Source organism: Aegilops tauschii, chromosome 3 (genome assembly GCF_002575655.3).
Source record: "Aegilops tauschii subsp. strangulata cultivar AL8/78 chromosome 3, Aet v6.0, whole genome shotgun sequence".
NCBI classification, from domain to species: domain Eukaryota; kingdom Viridiplantae; phylum Streptophyta; class Magnoliopsida; order Poales; family Poaceae; genus Aegilops; species Aegilops tauschii.
Window position 1 is genome coordinate 536,607,440 of NC_053037.3, and position 14,445 is coordinate 536,621,884.

The 14,445-nt window shown below is 52.4% G+C and overlaps 2 protein-coding genes across 2 annotated transcripts; both read left to right on the forward strand.

Moving 5' to 3' along the window:
- The first annotated feature begins 4,351 nt into the window (after window positions 1-4,351).
- LOC109778353 (uncharacterized) lies at window positions 4,352-4,966 on the forward strand. The gene has a single exon (XM_020336904.4). It carries the CDS (start codon window positions 4,434-4,436, stop codon window positions 4,752-4,754), a length of 321 nt encoding a protein of 106 aa, XP_020192493.1. The 5' UTR covers window positions 4,352-4,433; the 3' UTR covers window positions 4,755-4,966.
- Window positions 4,967-13,077: 8,111 nt separating this feature from the next.
- Window positions 13,078-13,789, forward strand: LOC109778361 (putative lipid-transfer protein DIR1). The gene has a single exon (XM_020336916.4). It carries the CDS (start codon window positions 13,185-13,187, stop codon window positions 13,506-13,508), a length of 324 nt encoding a protein of 107 aa, XP_020192505.1. The 5' UTR covers window positions 13,078-13,184; the 3' UTR covers window positions 13,509-13,789.
- The last annotated feature ends 656 nt before the right edge of the window (window positions 13,790-14,445 follow it).

Genomic DNA, 14,445 nt, shown 5'->3' on the forward strand with positions numbered 1-14,445 from the left:
AAATACTTCATGACATTGATAGATGATTCCTCTAGATATTGCTATGTGTACCTGTTAAATACTAAAGATGAGGCTCTACACTACTTTAAAATCTATAAGGCAGAAGTTGAGAATCAACTTGAAAAGAAAATTAAACGAGTCCGGTCAGATCATGGTGGAGAGTACTTCTCGGGTGAGTTTGATTCCTTTTGTGCGGAACACGGCATTATTCATGAGAGGACGCCTCCCTATTCACCCCAGTCAAACGGGGTTGCCGAGCGGAAAAACCGTACTCTAACTGATTTGGTTAACGCCATGTTAGATACATCGGGTTTATCCAAGGCATGGTGGGGGGAGGCTATATTGACGGCATGTCATGTCCTGAATAAAGTTCCGACAAAGGACAATGAGATCACTCCCTATGAGAAATGGGCAAAGAGGAGGACAACACTCTCGTACTTGCGCACTTGGGGCTGTCTGGCGAAAGTCAATGTGCCGATCCCCAAAAAGCGTAAGCTTGGACCCAAGACTGTGGACTGCGTTAATTTGGGCTACGCTAAGAACAGCGTTGGCTATAGATTTCTAGTAGTGAAATCTGAGGTACCTGACCAGAAGGTCGGTACAATTATGGAGTCTAAGGATGCTACATTCTTCGAGGATACTTTTCCTATGAGAGATATGCAAAGCACTCCTAGACAGGAATCTGAGGAGACTCCTGAACCTGCCATCCCTATGGAATATTATGAACAAACACATGATGAAAATCCTGAGGAGGATGACGAGGAAACCCTTGGTAGGGGCAAGAGACAAAGGACTGCAAAGACCTTTGGTGATGATTTCTTCGTGTACCTCGTGGATGATACTCCCACTTCTATTTTAGAAGCGTATGCCTCTTCAGAAGCTGACTACTGGAAGGATGCGGTCCGTAATGAGATGGATTCCATCATGGCTAACGGGACATGGGAGATCACGGAACGTCCCTATGGTTGTAAACCATTAGGATGTAAGTGGGTGTTCAAGAAGAAGCTTAGGCCCGATGGTACGATTGAAAAGTACAAGGCTAGGCTTGTGGCCAAGGGCTATGACCAGAAAGAAGAGGAAGATTACTTCGACACTTATTCACCTGTAGCTAGACTGACCACCATTCGAGTATTACTCTCGTTGGCAGCCTCGCATGGTCTTCTCGTCCACCAGATGGATGTTAAGACGGCTTTTCTGAATGGAGAGCTAAAAGAGGAAATCTACATGCAACAGCCAGATGGCTTTGTGATAGATGGTCAGGAAAGAAAGGTGTGTAGGTTGCTGAAATCTTTATATGGCCTGAAGCAAGCACCTAAGCAATGGCATGATAAGTTTAATACAACTCTGACATCTGTTGGTTTCGTTGTTAATGAGGCTGACAAATGTGTATACTATCGCCATGGTGGGGGCGAAGGAGTTATACTGTGCTTGTATGTTGATGACATACTAATATTCGGAACCAACCTCAAAGTCATTGAGGAGGTCAAGTCGTTTTTGTCTCAGAACTTTGAGATGAAAGACCTTGGTGTGGCTGATGTTATCTTGAACATCAAGCTACTGAGAGATAATGAGGGCGGGGTTACACTTCTGCAATCCCACTATGTTGAGAAGGTGTTGAGTCGTTTTGGATATTCGGATTGCACACCATCTCAAACACAATATGATCCTAGCGTGTTGATTCGAAAGTCCAAAGGCACGGCTATAGATCAGTTGAGATACTCTCAAATCATTGGTTCACTGATGTACCTAGCGAGCGCAACGAGGCCCGACATCGCGTTTGCTGTGAGCAAACTGAGCCGGTTTGTTTCCAAACCGGGTGATGTACATTGGCATGCTGTTGAACGAGTCATGCGCTATCTGAAAGGTACTATGAACTATGGACTTCACTATACCAGAGACCCGTCGGTACTTGAAGGGTATAGTGATGCAAATTGGATCTCTGATGCTGATGAGATGAAGGCCACAACTGGGTATATGTTTACTCTTGGAGGTGGCGCTGTTTCCTGGAAGTCTTGCAAGCAAACGATCTTAACGAGATCGACAATGGAAGCAGAATTAACGGCATTAGACACATCTGGTGTTGAAGCGAGATGGCTTTGAGATCTTTTGATGGACTTGCCATTGGTTGATAAACCGGTTCCGGCTATCCTTATGAACTGTGACAATCAGACTGTCATCACCAAGGTGAAGAGTTCAAAGGACAACATGAAGTCCACCAAACACATAAGAATGAGATTAAAAGCTGTCAGAAAATTAAGAAACTCCGGAGTGATAGCGTTGGACTATGTCCATACGGCTAAGAATCTGGCAGATCCCTTTACGAAAGGGCTATCACGTGTTGTGATAGATAATGCATCGAGGGAGATGGGTATGAGACCCACATGAGTTGCCATGGTAGTAACCCAACCTATGTGATCGGAGATCCCGTGAATTAGGACCTGGGAAAACAAGCCAGTGGTGAACTGAGGAGAGTAACTATACTAACCCACTCCGTTGGAGATGCAATACTCTCAATACTGTATGGTAGGATGACTATTGTCTTAATGTGTTCCGAAGCTTATATAAGCAAGATGCTATCCTACAGAGTGATCTTTGGAGGAACACACCTATATGAGTCCGACTGCTGGTCACAGTCTATGAGATTGGGGTGATCTCTAGTAAGCTCATGAATAGGCCAGGAGTGTGACTTATATGCTCCACCCGAGGGGTCAGCCTTCGGCAGCCCAGTACTAGTGAGACATGTGGTGAAACTTCTTTACGCCAAACTGACAATTCAAGGCATAGTCCATTGTTCAGTTGTGAAGGAGTGTAGCTACTTGCTCTAGGTGAAGCTCAACCTTAACAGGTCTTCACTGAAACACTGGTATATCGAAACAGTAATTGGAACAGAGGACACAATGGGCCCTCGAGATCTGGTGGGGAATTGCTGAAATTTGAGATGGGCTCTAGGCCCATGTAGCAATTTCTGAAAAATCTCTAAGGGCCCATGTGGGTTATATGGCACTAGGTGTAGTGGGAAGTTTAGTCCCACCCCGGAAGTGGAAGAGGAGTTGGACCTCCTTATAAGGGTTTCTCTTCTACATGCTATTGGAGCTTGAGAAGAGAAGAGGCCCTCGCGCACTCCTCCTCCGCCGCCCGCCTCGTCACGACGCGCCGCGCCGCGCCGCGGGTTTGCGGGATTGAGCCGAGCCGAGCTTACACCTACGCGCTTATTTTTGCCAGTCACTAACGGAGAGTTTTCTGACAGCCTGGCCACGATCTGAGACGTCGGATCGTGGGCTGTCACGGACTCGGACGTGGGTCGAGCCCACGTCTCTCCACGCGGCTGCGCCTATAAGTGTGCGGTGTCTCCTAACCCTAGCCGCCACGAACAGATCACATCTGCTCCACGCGCACGCCCACCGTCGTTCCCTTGCTGCTGCTGCCGCCGGTGACTCCATCCCGTCCGCCGCGTACACGGTCGACGGGAGAGCAGGTCTCCGAAACCACGCCCTTCTGGTTCCTGTACGGGGTGAGGGGCGAATAGGTTTTTGGGCAGCGATTACGCGACTGCTCACTTCCGATCGTCTACTTCCTCTATGTACGCGTCGCCTTCATCATCACCATGTCCACCGACGCCGAACGTGCCGCCGCCGAGAAAGCTGAAGCTGACAAGAAGGCCGCCGAGGACGCCGCTGCTGCCACCAAAGCCGCGGTCTCTGCATGGCCTACTGTAGGGTATAACTCGTTTATCCCGCTCCTACTGTTTTCTGTTTTAGCCATGCTAGCGTTATACGTAGATCTTTCTGCAATTAGCGTAGTATGTGCTAGTTTGACTGAATATCAGTATGCGATTATATGTGTCAATGCCATGCTAGTGATTTATTCGTGGATTAATTTAATCGAGAAATTGCCTATTTACTCAACAATGCATGGCACTTCGTTTACTGCCAGACCGTGAGCTATATTATCTAAGCTAGCTAGCCCCAAATGCTATGTCCCATTCGCCGGCCATGCACATGAATTCCTCTGTAGACGCCATGCTCTGAACTCCATCTGGATTCAGATGAATTAAGATCGCCCACTTGGCGCAAGACGGCGCCCCAACATACCTCCAATTCCAGCCAAGAAATAAGACTCACATGTTACCGGCCGGTTTCGTGCTTGCCCATTGGCTCGGTCTGCGCTGCCAGCACGTACCGCATGCAGGTACGTGGAAATATACGTTCCCGTTGAATGGATGGCTCCGTGTGCCGACGATCTGATCTGGCTAGCTTTGCCCGTGACCTAATGCGGCCAAGCGAGCGGCCACATGCGCGTCGTCACGGGCCACGGCATCCCCACGCTATATAAGCCCTAGCCAATCGCCCAAACGTGACACACCCAGACAATCAAGTGCTACACACACACACACACATTCATCACCAGTCGATCGATCCGACAGCTAGCTAGCCATGGCCGCCGGGAGGAAGGTGACGATGAGCAGCGCCGGCGTGGCCGCCGCGCTGGTGGCGCTGCTGGTCGTGGCGGCGGCGTCGGGCGCGACCGGGTACCATGTCTGCAACGTGGACACGGACAGCCTGGTCAACAACTGCAAGTCCTACTGCACGGCGGGCAGCTCGGAGGCCAGTCCCAGCGGCGCGTGCTGCGGCGCGGTGCGCGGCGGTGACTTCCACTGCCTCTGCCAGTACAAGGGCGTGCTGCCCAAGAACATCGACGCCAACCGCGCCATGCAGATCCCCGGCAAGTGCAGCTACGGGGCGGTCTCCTGCTAGTCAGTCACGCACTACCAGCAGCTCGATTGGCGCCGGTCGCCGGTTGCACTAGTAGATCGTACGTAAGGTGTTAACTTTCACTCGTTCGTAGGAGTAAGTTCTGGTCGGCTGGCTGATCCGATGGTGCTCCTGCGTGCGTGCACGCTTTGTGTTGTATCCTCTTTTGCTTTTCGTAAGTCATGTCGCAGAAATAAAACTTGTTTCCCGTGTTAGCTATCTTCTATTGTTTCTATATATATACTCCCTCCGTTCGGAAATACCTGTCGAGAAAATGGATGTACCTAGATGTATTTTAGTTCTAGATACATCCATTTTTATTCATTTTGGCGACAAGTAATTCCGGACGGAGGGAGTAGTTTTTTTTATCATCTACCAATAATACCAACAAGTTCTGTGAAACTTGTAAAAAAAATCTGACACACATTTCTAAACTTTGGATCACTACAACAACGATCATATGTTCCTTTTTTATCCACAAAAAGCAAGATCATATGTTCATTTTAGGAACAACAATGATCATAGGCAGAGGGTCATGGGAGAGCCTTCGGAAAATGTAAACATATTTTAGTAATTTCTATTTTTTGAGGGGAATTTTAGTAATTTATATGTATAGCTCATATAAGATCCGTAAAGGCCTTATCCATGAGGGCTCCAGTTTGGCGCTTCACGCACCGAATTGCGAGCACAGCTATGTCTCACCTTGAGCGTAGACACGACGCTTCGTCATGCTGACATCACAGAAATGTTTTTTCTTTTTTACGTTTGTCTCTATTTTGAAAAATAAGAAATACATGTATTATGAAAAATATTTATTTAGTTTTATTAAGTGTTCATCGCACATTTAAAAACTGTTCATGTAATCTATAAAAATTGTTTGTCCAACTTTTAGAAAATATTTGTATCAATAAAAATGTACATGGCATTTTTTAATTTTTTTATAAAATGTAAGAAAATGTTCATACAATTCCTAAAAATGTTTTGTACCATTCAAAAAAATAATGTTACATTTAAAGCAATGTTCACGTGTTTACAAAAATAATTTCGTGACATTTTAAAAATGTCTATTCAATGTCAAATTATATTCATATAGTTTAAAAAATGTTTTGTATCATTCAAAGAAAAATTCAACCTGTATTTCAAATTTTTTAAGACGTATTCAAAAACTGTTCAAACCTTGTATTTCAAAACGTGTTAATAATGTGTTTAAAAAATGTTAAACATAAGTAAAAAATGTTTTAAGTGTATAGAAATGTGTATGAGAAAAATAGACACCGAAACTATATCTGAAAAAAAATACTCATGTATGTGAAAAATATTAAAAGTTTATAAAAATATGTTCTTGAAGTATTAAAGAATGTACAATGTGTATAAAAAATTATACATGTTTTAAAAAAGGAAAAGGAAACAAAAAAATCAAAAAAAACATAGATAAACCAAAGAAAACCATGCAGAACACTGAAAACCCGATAAAAACCACAGGAAAAATAACTCGCGCACAACTGTACTGTTTGGTCGGCCCAATAGCACTGCTGTGCATATTCGAGGAAAAAAAAAGCCCTGCACTGTCCGTTCATCACCCCCCCCCCCCCCCCCCCCCCCCCCCCCCCCCCCCCCCCCCCGACCAGATCCACTGAGACGCGCGAGAGGGAGGCCCCGCCGACGCCGGAGCCGCACAGGCGATACCTGGCGGTGCTGTCCGTTCGCGGCGAGGGGAGTGTAGTAGGAGGACGACCGAAGGAGGAGACCTGGGGTCTTCGTCTCTTTGAAGAAGAGTCTCCTTGGAAACTGCTACTTGTGCTTGTGGAGTGGAGTGCGGTACCATTCATACAGCCTTGAAAATTTCCTTGCATCGATCGATCTTGACACATGCAGCAGCTCCACTTATGCTAGTGGAGCGGAGTGCAGTGCCAATTATACAGCCGCTGAGGCGACCCGTTGATGATCAAAAAGTGACTGACGTGTCGCCGACACCCGTGAACCGAACATGCATTGCCTATGGGTTCATCCAGTGGACCGCGTACATATATAGATAGCATTTTCTCGTCCCTTCGTTGTAAGCGTATCAGCTAACAGAGATTACAAAGTTGCATAAAAAACTCGGTCGACCGCCAAATGCATCGCCCAAGAAATCCAGTCTAGCCACTAGAAAAATGTACTATGCATCTTTTTTTTTTGAGTCAATGTTTTACCATTTGTCAAGGATTCGCCGGTCACATTACGGCTACAGGAAGCAGAGCATCATCAGAAAATCTACTCCTCTTGTAGTGTAAGCTTAAAGCTAGTACAAATATTACAAGGTTACAACAGCCCACTCAATTATGAAGTGCAGCGAAGCAAGTATCTCAGTCCAATAAAGGATGATAGGTTCTGATGCCACGGACGCACGCAGTTGCTTCAAATTCATTTACCAAACTCAGATGCAATCCTGCTGTTGCCACAAAGGGATATAACATTAATCAACTTTGGAACAGGATTACACTTACCGATTTAAATTATATTCACCGTGCTAATCACCATTCTCCATTATATGATTGTAAGAGCAGCTTCAACGGCAACCTGTAAATTTTCTCCCGCATCTGTCTGCAGAAAGGGGGGACGAGTCCGCGGTCACTCATGTCAGAGGCCGTCATCCACCGCTGCCCCATACATTTCAACAACTATTCCAACTAATCACATGATATTCGTGTAAACCGGGCGGATTTTGATATAAAGCGGGCGAAGTTCATGTAAACTAGGATAATTTTTACATAAAACCGGACTTGGGCCGTCTCCGACGTCGTCAAGGAGCGGTCCAGGGCCCAGGCGTACGCTAGGTCCGGGTCCATCGGGATGTGTGGCTGCAGGACGTCAGAGTCCGTGAACTTGGACCGGCGTGCCGTGTTGCGCATGTTGAGAAAAAGGGTTTCCCCCCGCTTTGTATTCCAAAGCAAGCATCCGATACATCCAACGAATGGTGCTGGGGCGAAAGCAGCACAAGCATGCCCAAAAGAAAAGAAAAAGGAAAGAAAAAGAAAAGGAAAAGAAACAAATGCCGATAACGGCGGATCGACAAAAACGACGAAGCCTCGCGACCGCTGCGTCCACCGGAGATCACCCACCAAACTCTGAGACTCCGAAGCGCCGGTACCAATCAACACCTCCAAGAAGGAACGCGACGATGACGACGCTGCTGCCAAGGGTTTCCCCCGGTACGCGGCGAGGAGAGAGGAAGGGTAGCCCCGACGCCCTCCAGGAAGGTCTGGTGGCACCCTCAAGCGCCACCGCGTCGGTGTCGGCCAAACCAACAGGGATTTCTCCCGATCCCACCCTCTACCTCAGGCACTTCGGAGCTCGCCACCAAACCGACCACCACCCAGCGCCAACACGGACACGAAGCTTCCCACGCTGTCTCACCACAGCACCGCGAAGATGGCCTGCACAACGAAGAAGAGGAGCCGAGACTAGTGCAGCGGCACCGTCGGCATACGGGAGGGCCCCACCTCCACCGTCCACGACGGTAGCCGACCGGACGCCATAGCAGGAGCCTACCGGGCCCGTGGCCCCATAGGCCCGGCCGGGCCCTCAAAGGCCCGGACTGCTCCCGCCTCCGCGCAGCAGCTGGCATGTCGCCGGCGTCACTGTCTCAGTCCAAGCCGCTCCCTGCCTCCCCATACAGAGGGCGTCGCAGTTGCGCCGGAGTCGACCCGCAAGGACCCAAATGGGACCCTACGGGCCCAGATCTGGGTCGGGGACATGCCGTCGGCCGACCAGCACCACCGGACCGCCCTGCCGCCAAGAGGCGGCACCACCACGGAGAGCGCCGCCGGCCACCGCACCAGGCCGCCGGACCGCCACCGGCCGAGCAGCACCGCCGCGTCCCCCCACCCCGGGAAGGAGGAGCGCGCGTGGGGAAGGAACGACCCGCCGCTACCGATACCACCCGGCCAGATCCGGGGGCGCCCGCCGGCGGCGGCGGGGGGGGGGGGGGGGGGACGAAGGAGGGAGGGGGGCGCGCGCCGCCCCGGCCGCCTCCCGGGGAGACGGCGGAGGCGGCTGGACGAGGAGGAGGGGAACGGGGGGGCGGGGCGGAGCGCCCGCGCTCGCGCGGAGCGGCGGCAGAAACGGGGGAACGGGAGCGGGGAAGCGGGCGCGGGGGAGCGGGGCGCCGCGCCGGGCGGGCAGCGGCGGCGGGGAGGGCCTAGGGCCCGCCGGAGGCAGGGGGAGGGGGACCCTAGCGGGAGCGGGAGCGGGCCTCTTTAGATAAGATTTAAAAATTCTGTTGCGCATGTTTCGCCAACGCTGCTCCCTGTCAGCGTACTCCTGGCGGCATGGCACTCCGGGACGACGAACAACTGTCGTCGCCCCCGCCGCTCCCGCCGCTGCCGAGGTACTGGAGAATGCGACTGCGCGCCTTCGCCGTTATCGCATTGGGCAGGGCGGCGACGAGCGGCACTCCTCCTTGACACAGGGAGGAGCGTCCTCGGCGGTGTCGCCGGCCCGTTCAGGTGGAGGACGGAGTGACGGGGCATCAGCTCCATCTTCTTGTCATGGTATTTACACGAAAGATGCCATGGGATGGCTTATCTCGTGTGGTTAGGGACCGATGAGCGCCGACGGTGTCCTGATGCGGGATTAGGCACAAGCACTAACGGACACAACGATGTACCTAGGTTCTGGGCCCTCATGTGGAGGTAACACCCCTACTCTTTCAAGGGTCTCAATGATGAATCCATGGTGTACAAGGTTGCTCCTGGAGCTGTATCAGAGGAGGAAGAAGAGGGCTCTAGGCTCTGCTCTCTCCTGAGAGAGAGAGAGAGAGAGAGAGAGAGAGAGAGAGTGGAATGAATGACCGGCCTCACACAGCTTTGGTACTTGCACGACGCGTTGAGCATCTCCTTGAAAGAGAACTTGGGCCGCCATGGCATCTTCTCGCCGGCTAGCTGGCGTCGGCTGCCGCGGCAGCCAGTCGTTCCTCCTCCATGGGTGCGACTTGCCGGCTGCCATAGTGGCTGTCCGGCTGCTTGTCTTTCCGCTTGACGTGGTCGTTCTGGTGCCGCCTCGAGGAGCCAGAGCCGTCATCTTCAGCCGGTCGACAGTCAGTCAGTCGGCCGGTCTTGGATCGCCTTGCCGGCTGCATCGAGCCAGAGCGGCACTCGCATGGCGGAGTCGGCCGCAGCGTACCTGTTCGCTATGGCCATGAGCTCCGCCATGGTCGACGGCTCCGTGCGCATAAGCTTATGCTTGAGCATGGTGCTGTCCCTGCAACCCTCAGTGAAGTATTGGATTGCTCGTACCTCGTGGACTCCTTCACAGGAATTGCGCAGTTCCGTCCACCGCGCGAGGTAGTCGGGGAGGGACTTATCCCTGTCCTGGATGCAGAGGGAGAGCTGGCATGGCCGGCCAGGGCGCTTATATGTGCCGGTGAAGTTGTGCATGAACGCCTCCTCAAAGTCCAGCCATGTGTTCATGTTGTTGGCCGGCAAGCTGTTCAGCCACGTCCTGGCGGAATCGAGCAGCATGAGGGGCACATAGCGCACCGCCAGGCGCTTGTTGCCGTTGGCGATGCTGACGACAGTGGTGTAGTCGATCAGCCAGTCTTCTGGCTTGGTGGCCCCATTGTACTTGGGAGTGTCGCTGGCCAGCGTGAAGCCCTTGGGGAAATGCTCCTCGCGGATGCACAACCCGTAGCATCCCCAGCCGGCAGAGCTTTCCTCCTCCAAGGCTAGGGACCGCACCAGTCGCGCGATGCGGTGGCGAGCATCCTGCTCATCGAGGGGGACGTGAGGCCCTAGGCGCCCGCTCATCGCAGGTCGCGCAGCCGGACCTGCGGAGGCGGACTGGCGCCCCACCGCAGAGGCAGGGGTTGCCGTGTCGGCTGGGGGTAGGGTCCGCCAGCCGGCGCTCCCGCCCGGCTGTTACAACCGGCTGGTCGCGGTTGCTCCTGCCCCGGCTGCCCTGTAGCCGCTCTCGCAGTGACCGTCGCCGTACGGGGAAGACGCCTATTGCGTTTGCCGAGGCCCTCCAGTCGGCAGCCAGTTGGCCGTCTGGAGAGAAGGTGTCCTCGAGTCGAAAATGGCCGGGTGTTGAGGCGGCTCCGACTGCACCTGCTGCTGGTTTGCGGCGGCCAGAAGGTCACGGATGCGTCGCCGCTGCTATTGCAGCTCCTTGCCCTCCAGGTGTTCCATCTCGGCTACGGCAGCCTCCGTCGCCCTCATGTTCTTGATGGGGAGCTGTAGGTGGGCCGGTTCACACCCAGCATCTGGCCGAGGCCCTACCTCGGCACCACATCTCCTCTCGCCAGCCGGGCCCGTCGCCAGCAGGGGTGAAGCCATGGGAGGTGTTGTACTCGCGCAGCACGAACTCCATCTGGTGCTGCATGGCGGCAAGCTCCGTGGCCTCGTCGAGCAGGCGCTTGCGCGTCTCCTCGAGCTTGGCCGCGACGGCATTGGGGTAGTTTTCGAGCGCGATGGGTGCGCAGATTCTGCACTGCCACACATAGTGGGTTCTCCAGGCAGGCGTGGGACGTCCCCGCTGCGGTTGCATGCTGCTCCAAGACAGGGCGCTTGCTGTGGAGGCTGCCGGTGGTCGGCACCTCCGCGTGGGTGCAGAGGTTTGCAATGTCGTGGGAGATGACTCAGCCGTGGCTTGCTGGCGGCTCGGCAAAGGTGAGCACCTCGCGAGGGTACTCGTCAGAGAAGTTCGCAACGTAGACGTGGTGATCGCCGAAAGGGATGATGGAGCCGCCCGCAGGGAAAGTGGCATCCGCGAAGCGCACCGCGTTGTCGTTGAGCAGTTGAGTGCTCCGAAGCTGCTGACCACGCCGTGCGCGATGCGCTCGCCGAAGGGAGTGAAGGGTCCCGTCAGGAACGTGACTCCGGTCGGCGCTGCGGGAGGCCCCACGATGGGCGCCAATTGTCGTGGTATTTGCACGGCAGCTAGCATGGGATGGCCTAATCCTGCATCCGGACACAGTCGGTGCTCATCGGTCCATAACCACACGAGATAAGCCATCTCATGGCATCTGTCATGCAAATACCACAACACCGATGATCGTACTCCTCATCCGTGATGGCGTACACCAGGGCCTGCACTGCCGTGCGGATTGCTGTTGTGGCGGCTGGTCCTCATCGTCGCCGGAGGAGATGCCGATCTCCGCCTTCGTTTAAGGAGCCGCCCGCCGATGATGACGACGGCCCAAGAGTTCATAGGCGGCGTCACGGCGAGCCTCCGGAGCCCATCTTGAAACCGCCGCCTGCCGGCGTCGAGGCCCACGACTTGCCTACCACCGGAGTTATGGAGGAAGAGGGGCTGGGTGGGGAGAAGGAGGAGGAGGAGGAAGAGCGAAGAGATTACGGTGTGGACGGCGTCAGAGCAGGGCTTAAATAACCGCGACTTAGGCCATGCGAAGGGTCGGTTAGCCGTTTTAATGCGGCGTAGCGGCCGGAGTTGGTTCCTCGGGAAGGTGCGTCCGCATTGAAGCGGCGGCTCCTGAGTGGTTGCGTAGTATTATGTTACCATCACATAACGCTTCTCAAGAAAAGTTGAGTCTACAAACTAATAGGTGCAACCATATATGATACTTACCTACATAAGTAAACTTGTCTTGGGATGTGTTAGACTAGTCATAGTGGAGCGTAATTTACACTAGTGTCATGCATATGACACTAGTCTATGTTACTGTCTTTATGTGGATAATGAGATTGGGAGATAATTGCTATCTTGTTACACAGAAGAAAATTGGATTCAAATTTGATATTTTTCGAACTTGCACCTGTCCTTTTTCCTAAAGAAACATCGGTGGTTCTTCTCTTTTGCTCTCTTTCCTCGTTTGTTCCTCGGTTTGCTCCGGTACTGGTCAACGTCTATGGCATGACCTCACCTCCATGAATCTCTCCCATCGTCACTTTGGTTCTTTCCGGGACAATAAAAGACCTCCACCACGTCAGACAACCTACGTACCTCTTGTAGAAACATTGTTCAACACGGCTCTTGCTTGGAGACATGACGAGAACCTCAAAATAGTATTCCTCCAAAAGTTGGTTGATTAGGTAGCGGTCTCAATCTTCTTCAAGTGTCACTAGCTAGTGGAGCACTTGTCCAACTAGTAGTGGCTGCTGTCTGCCGCCTCTTTCTCCTCTAATTCTCTACACCGCTTTCACAGTCAACGGTCTCATGCCAGTCCCTTGTTCAAACAATCATATGCACACTGTTAGTACTTCTCAAACAAGAAAAAACAAAGACTTACTTGTCTCTCCATTGATAGCATCTTCTAGGAAATTACATGAGCGACGCGGCCAAATGCACGTCGTCGCGGGCCACGCTACCCCCACGCTATATAAGCCCTAGCAATGGCCCAAACGTGACACACCCAGATAATCAACTGCCCCCCCACACACGCACACATCAAGCGCAGCTGACCCACCAGTCGATCGATCCGGCAGCTAGCTAGCCATGGCCATGGCCGGGAGGAAGGTGACGACGAGCAACGCCGGCGTCGCGGCCGCGCTGGTGGCGCTGCTGGTCGTGGCGGCGGCGTCGGGCGCGGCCGGGTACCATGTCTGCAACGTGGACACGGACAGCCTGGTGAACAACTGCAGGTCCTACTGCGCGGTGGGCAGCAACGAGGCCAGCCCCAGCGGCGCGTGCTGCGGCGCGGTGCGCGGCGCCAACTTCAAGTGCCTCTGCAAGTACAAGGGCCTGCTGCCCAAGGGCATCGACGCCAACCGCGCCATGCAGATCCCCGCCAAGTGCGGCTACGGGGCGGCCTCCTGCTAGTCACGCACTATCCAGCTCGATTCACGCCGGCCGACGCGGTCCGCCGCCGGTCGCCGGTTGCACGAGTAAATCGTAACGTCGTATTTCGATGTCAACTTTCACTCGTTCGTAGGAGTACGTACGTTCTGGTCGGCTCGCTGATCCGATCGTACGTGCGTGCTTTGTGTTGGCCATGCATGCTACTCCTACCTTTGTATCCTCTTCCGCTTTTCGTAAGTCATGTTGCTGTGTGTCCACAACTATGTGGCAGAAATAAAACTTATTTCCCGCGTCTTTCTCTATATGTTAGATTTTTTTGATCATCTATTAATAATGCCAATAAGTTATATGAAACTCGAAAAAAAACTGAAACACATTTCTAAACCTTTGGGTCAACACTACAAACGATCATAAGGCAGAGGTGCCTCTGGGAGAGTCTTCGCAAAATGTATTTTTTTATAAAGTTACATATAATGATATCACTAGTTAAGGAACACCCCTTCTCAACAATGAAATCAACGAAACCACCACAATGTGACGTCAATAACAAAAAAACCCACCACTTTCGTTTTATTAGCAAGATGCACCAAAGGCAGTTAATCTTTGACAAAAAAACACTAAATGCCCCTTGACCCAGGTTGTGATGTGACAAATGGCAGACGTTGCAAAGAGCAGACGATATTGGGTGATGGTCGTTAACTGACAAAGCGTTAAGATACCAGAGGGCCCACCCGTCAGTATGTTCCCTACTATGCGCCATTTCGAACATCTCGGATCATGCGCCACTTCTGTTATCTACTATGCTGTGTTCTGCCCCAAGAAGAGATTTAGATTTGAGCTATTCTAGACCAAGTTGGACGGGGTCCTGGATGTGGTGTGTGATGCTTGGGTGTGTGATGAAGGCATTGTTGATCCCTTCAAGCGCCTAGATGCCTTGCTCCGGGACACAACTCATGTT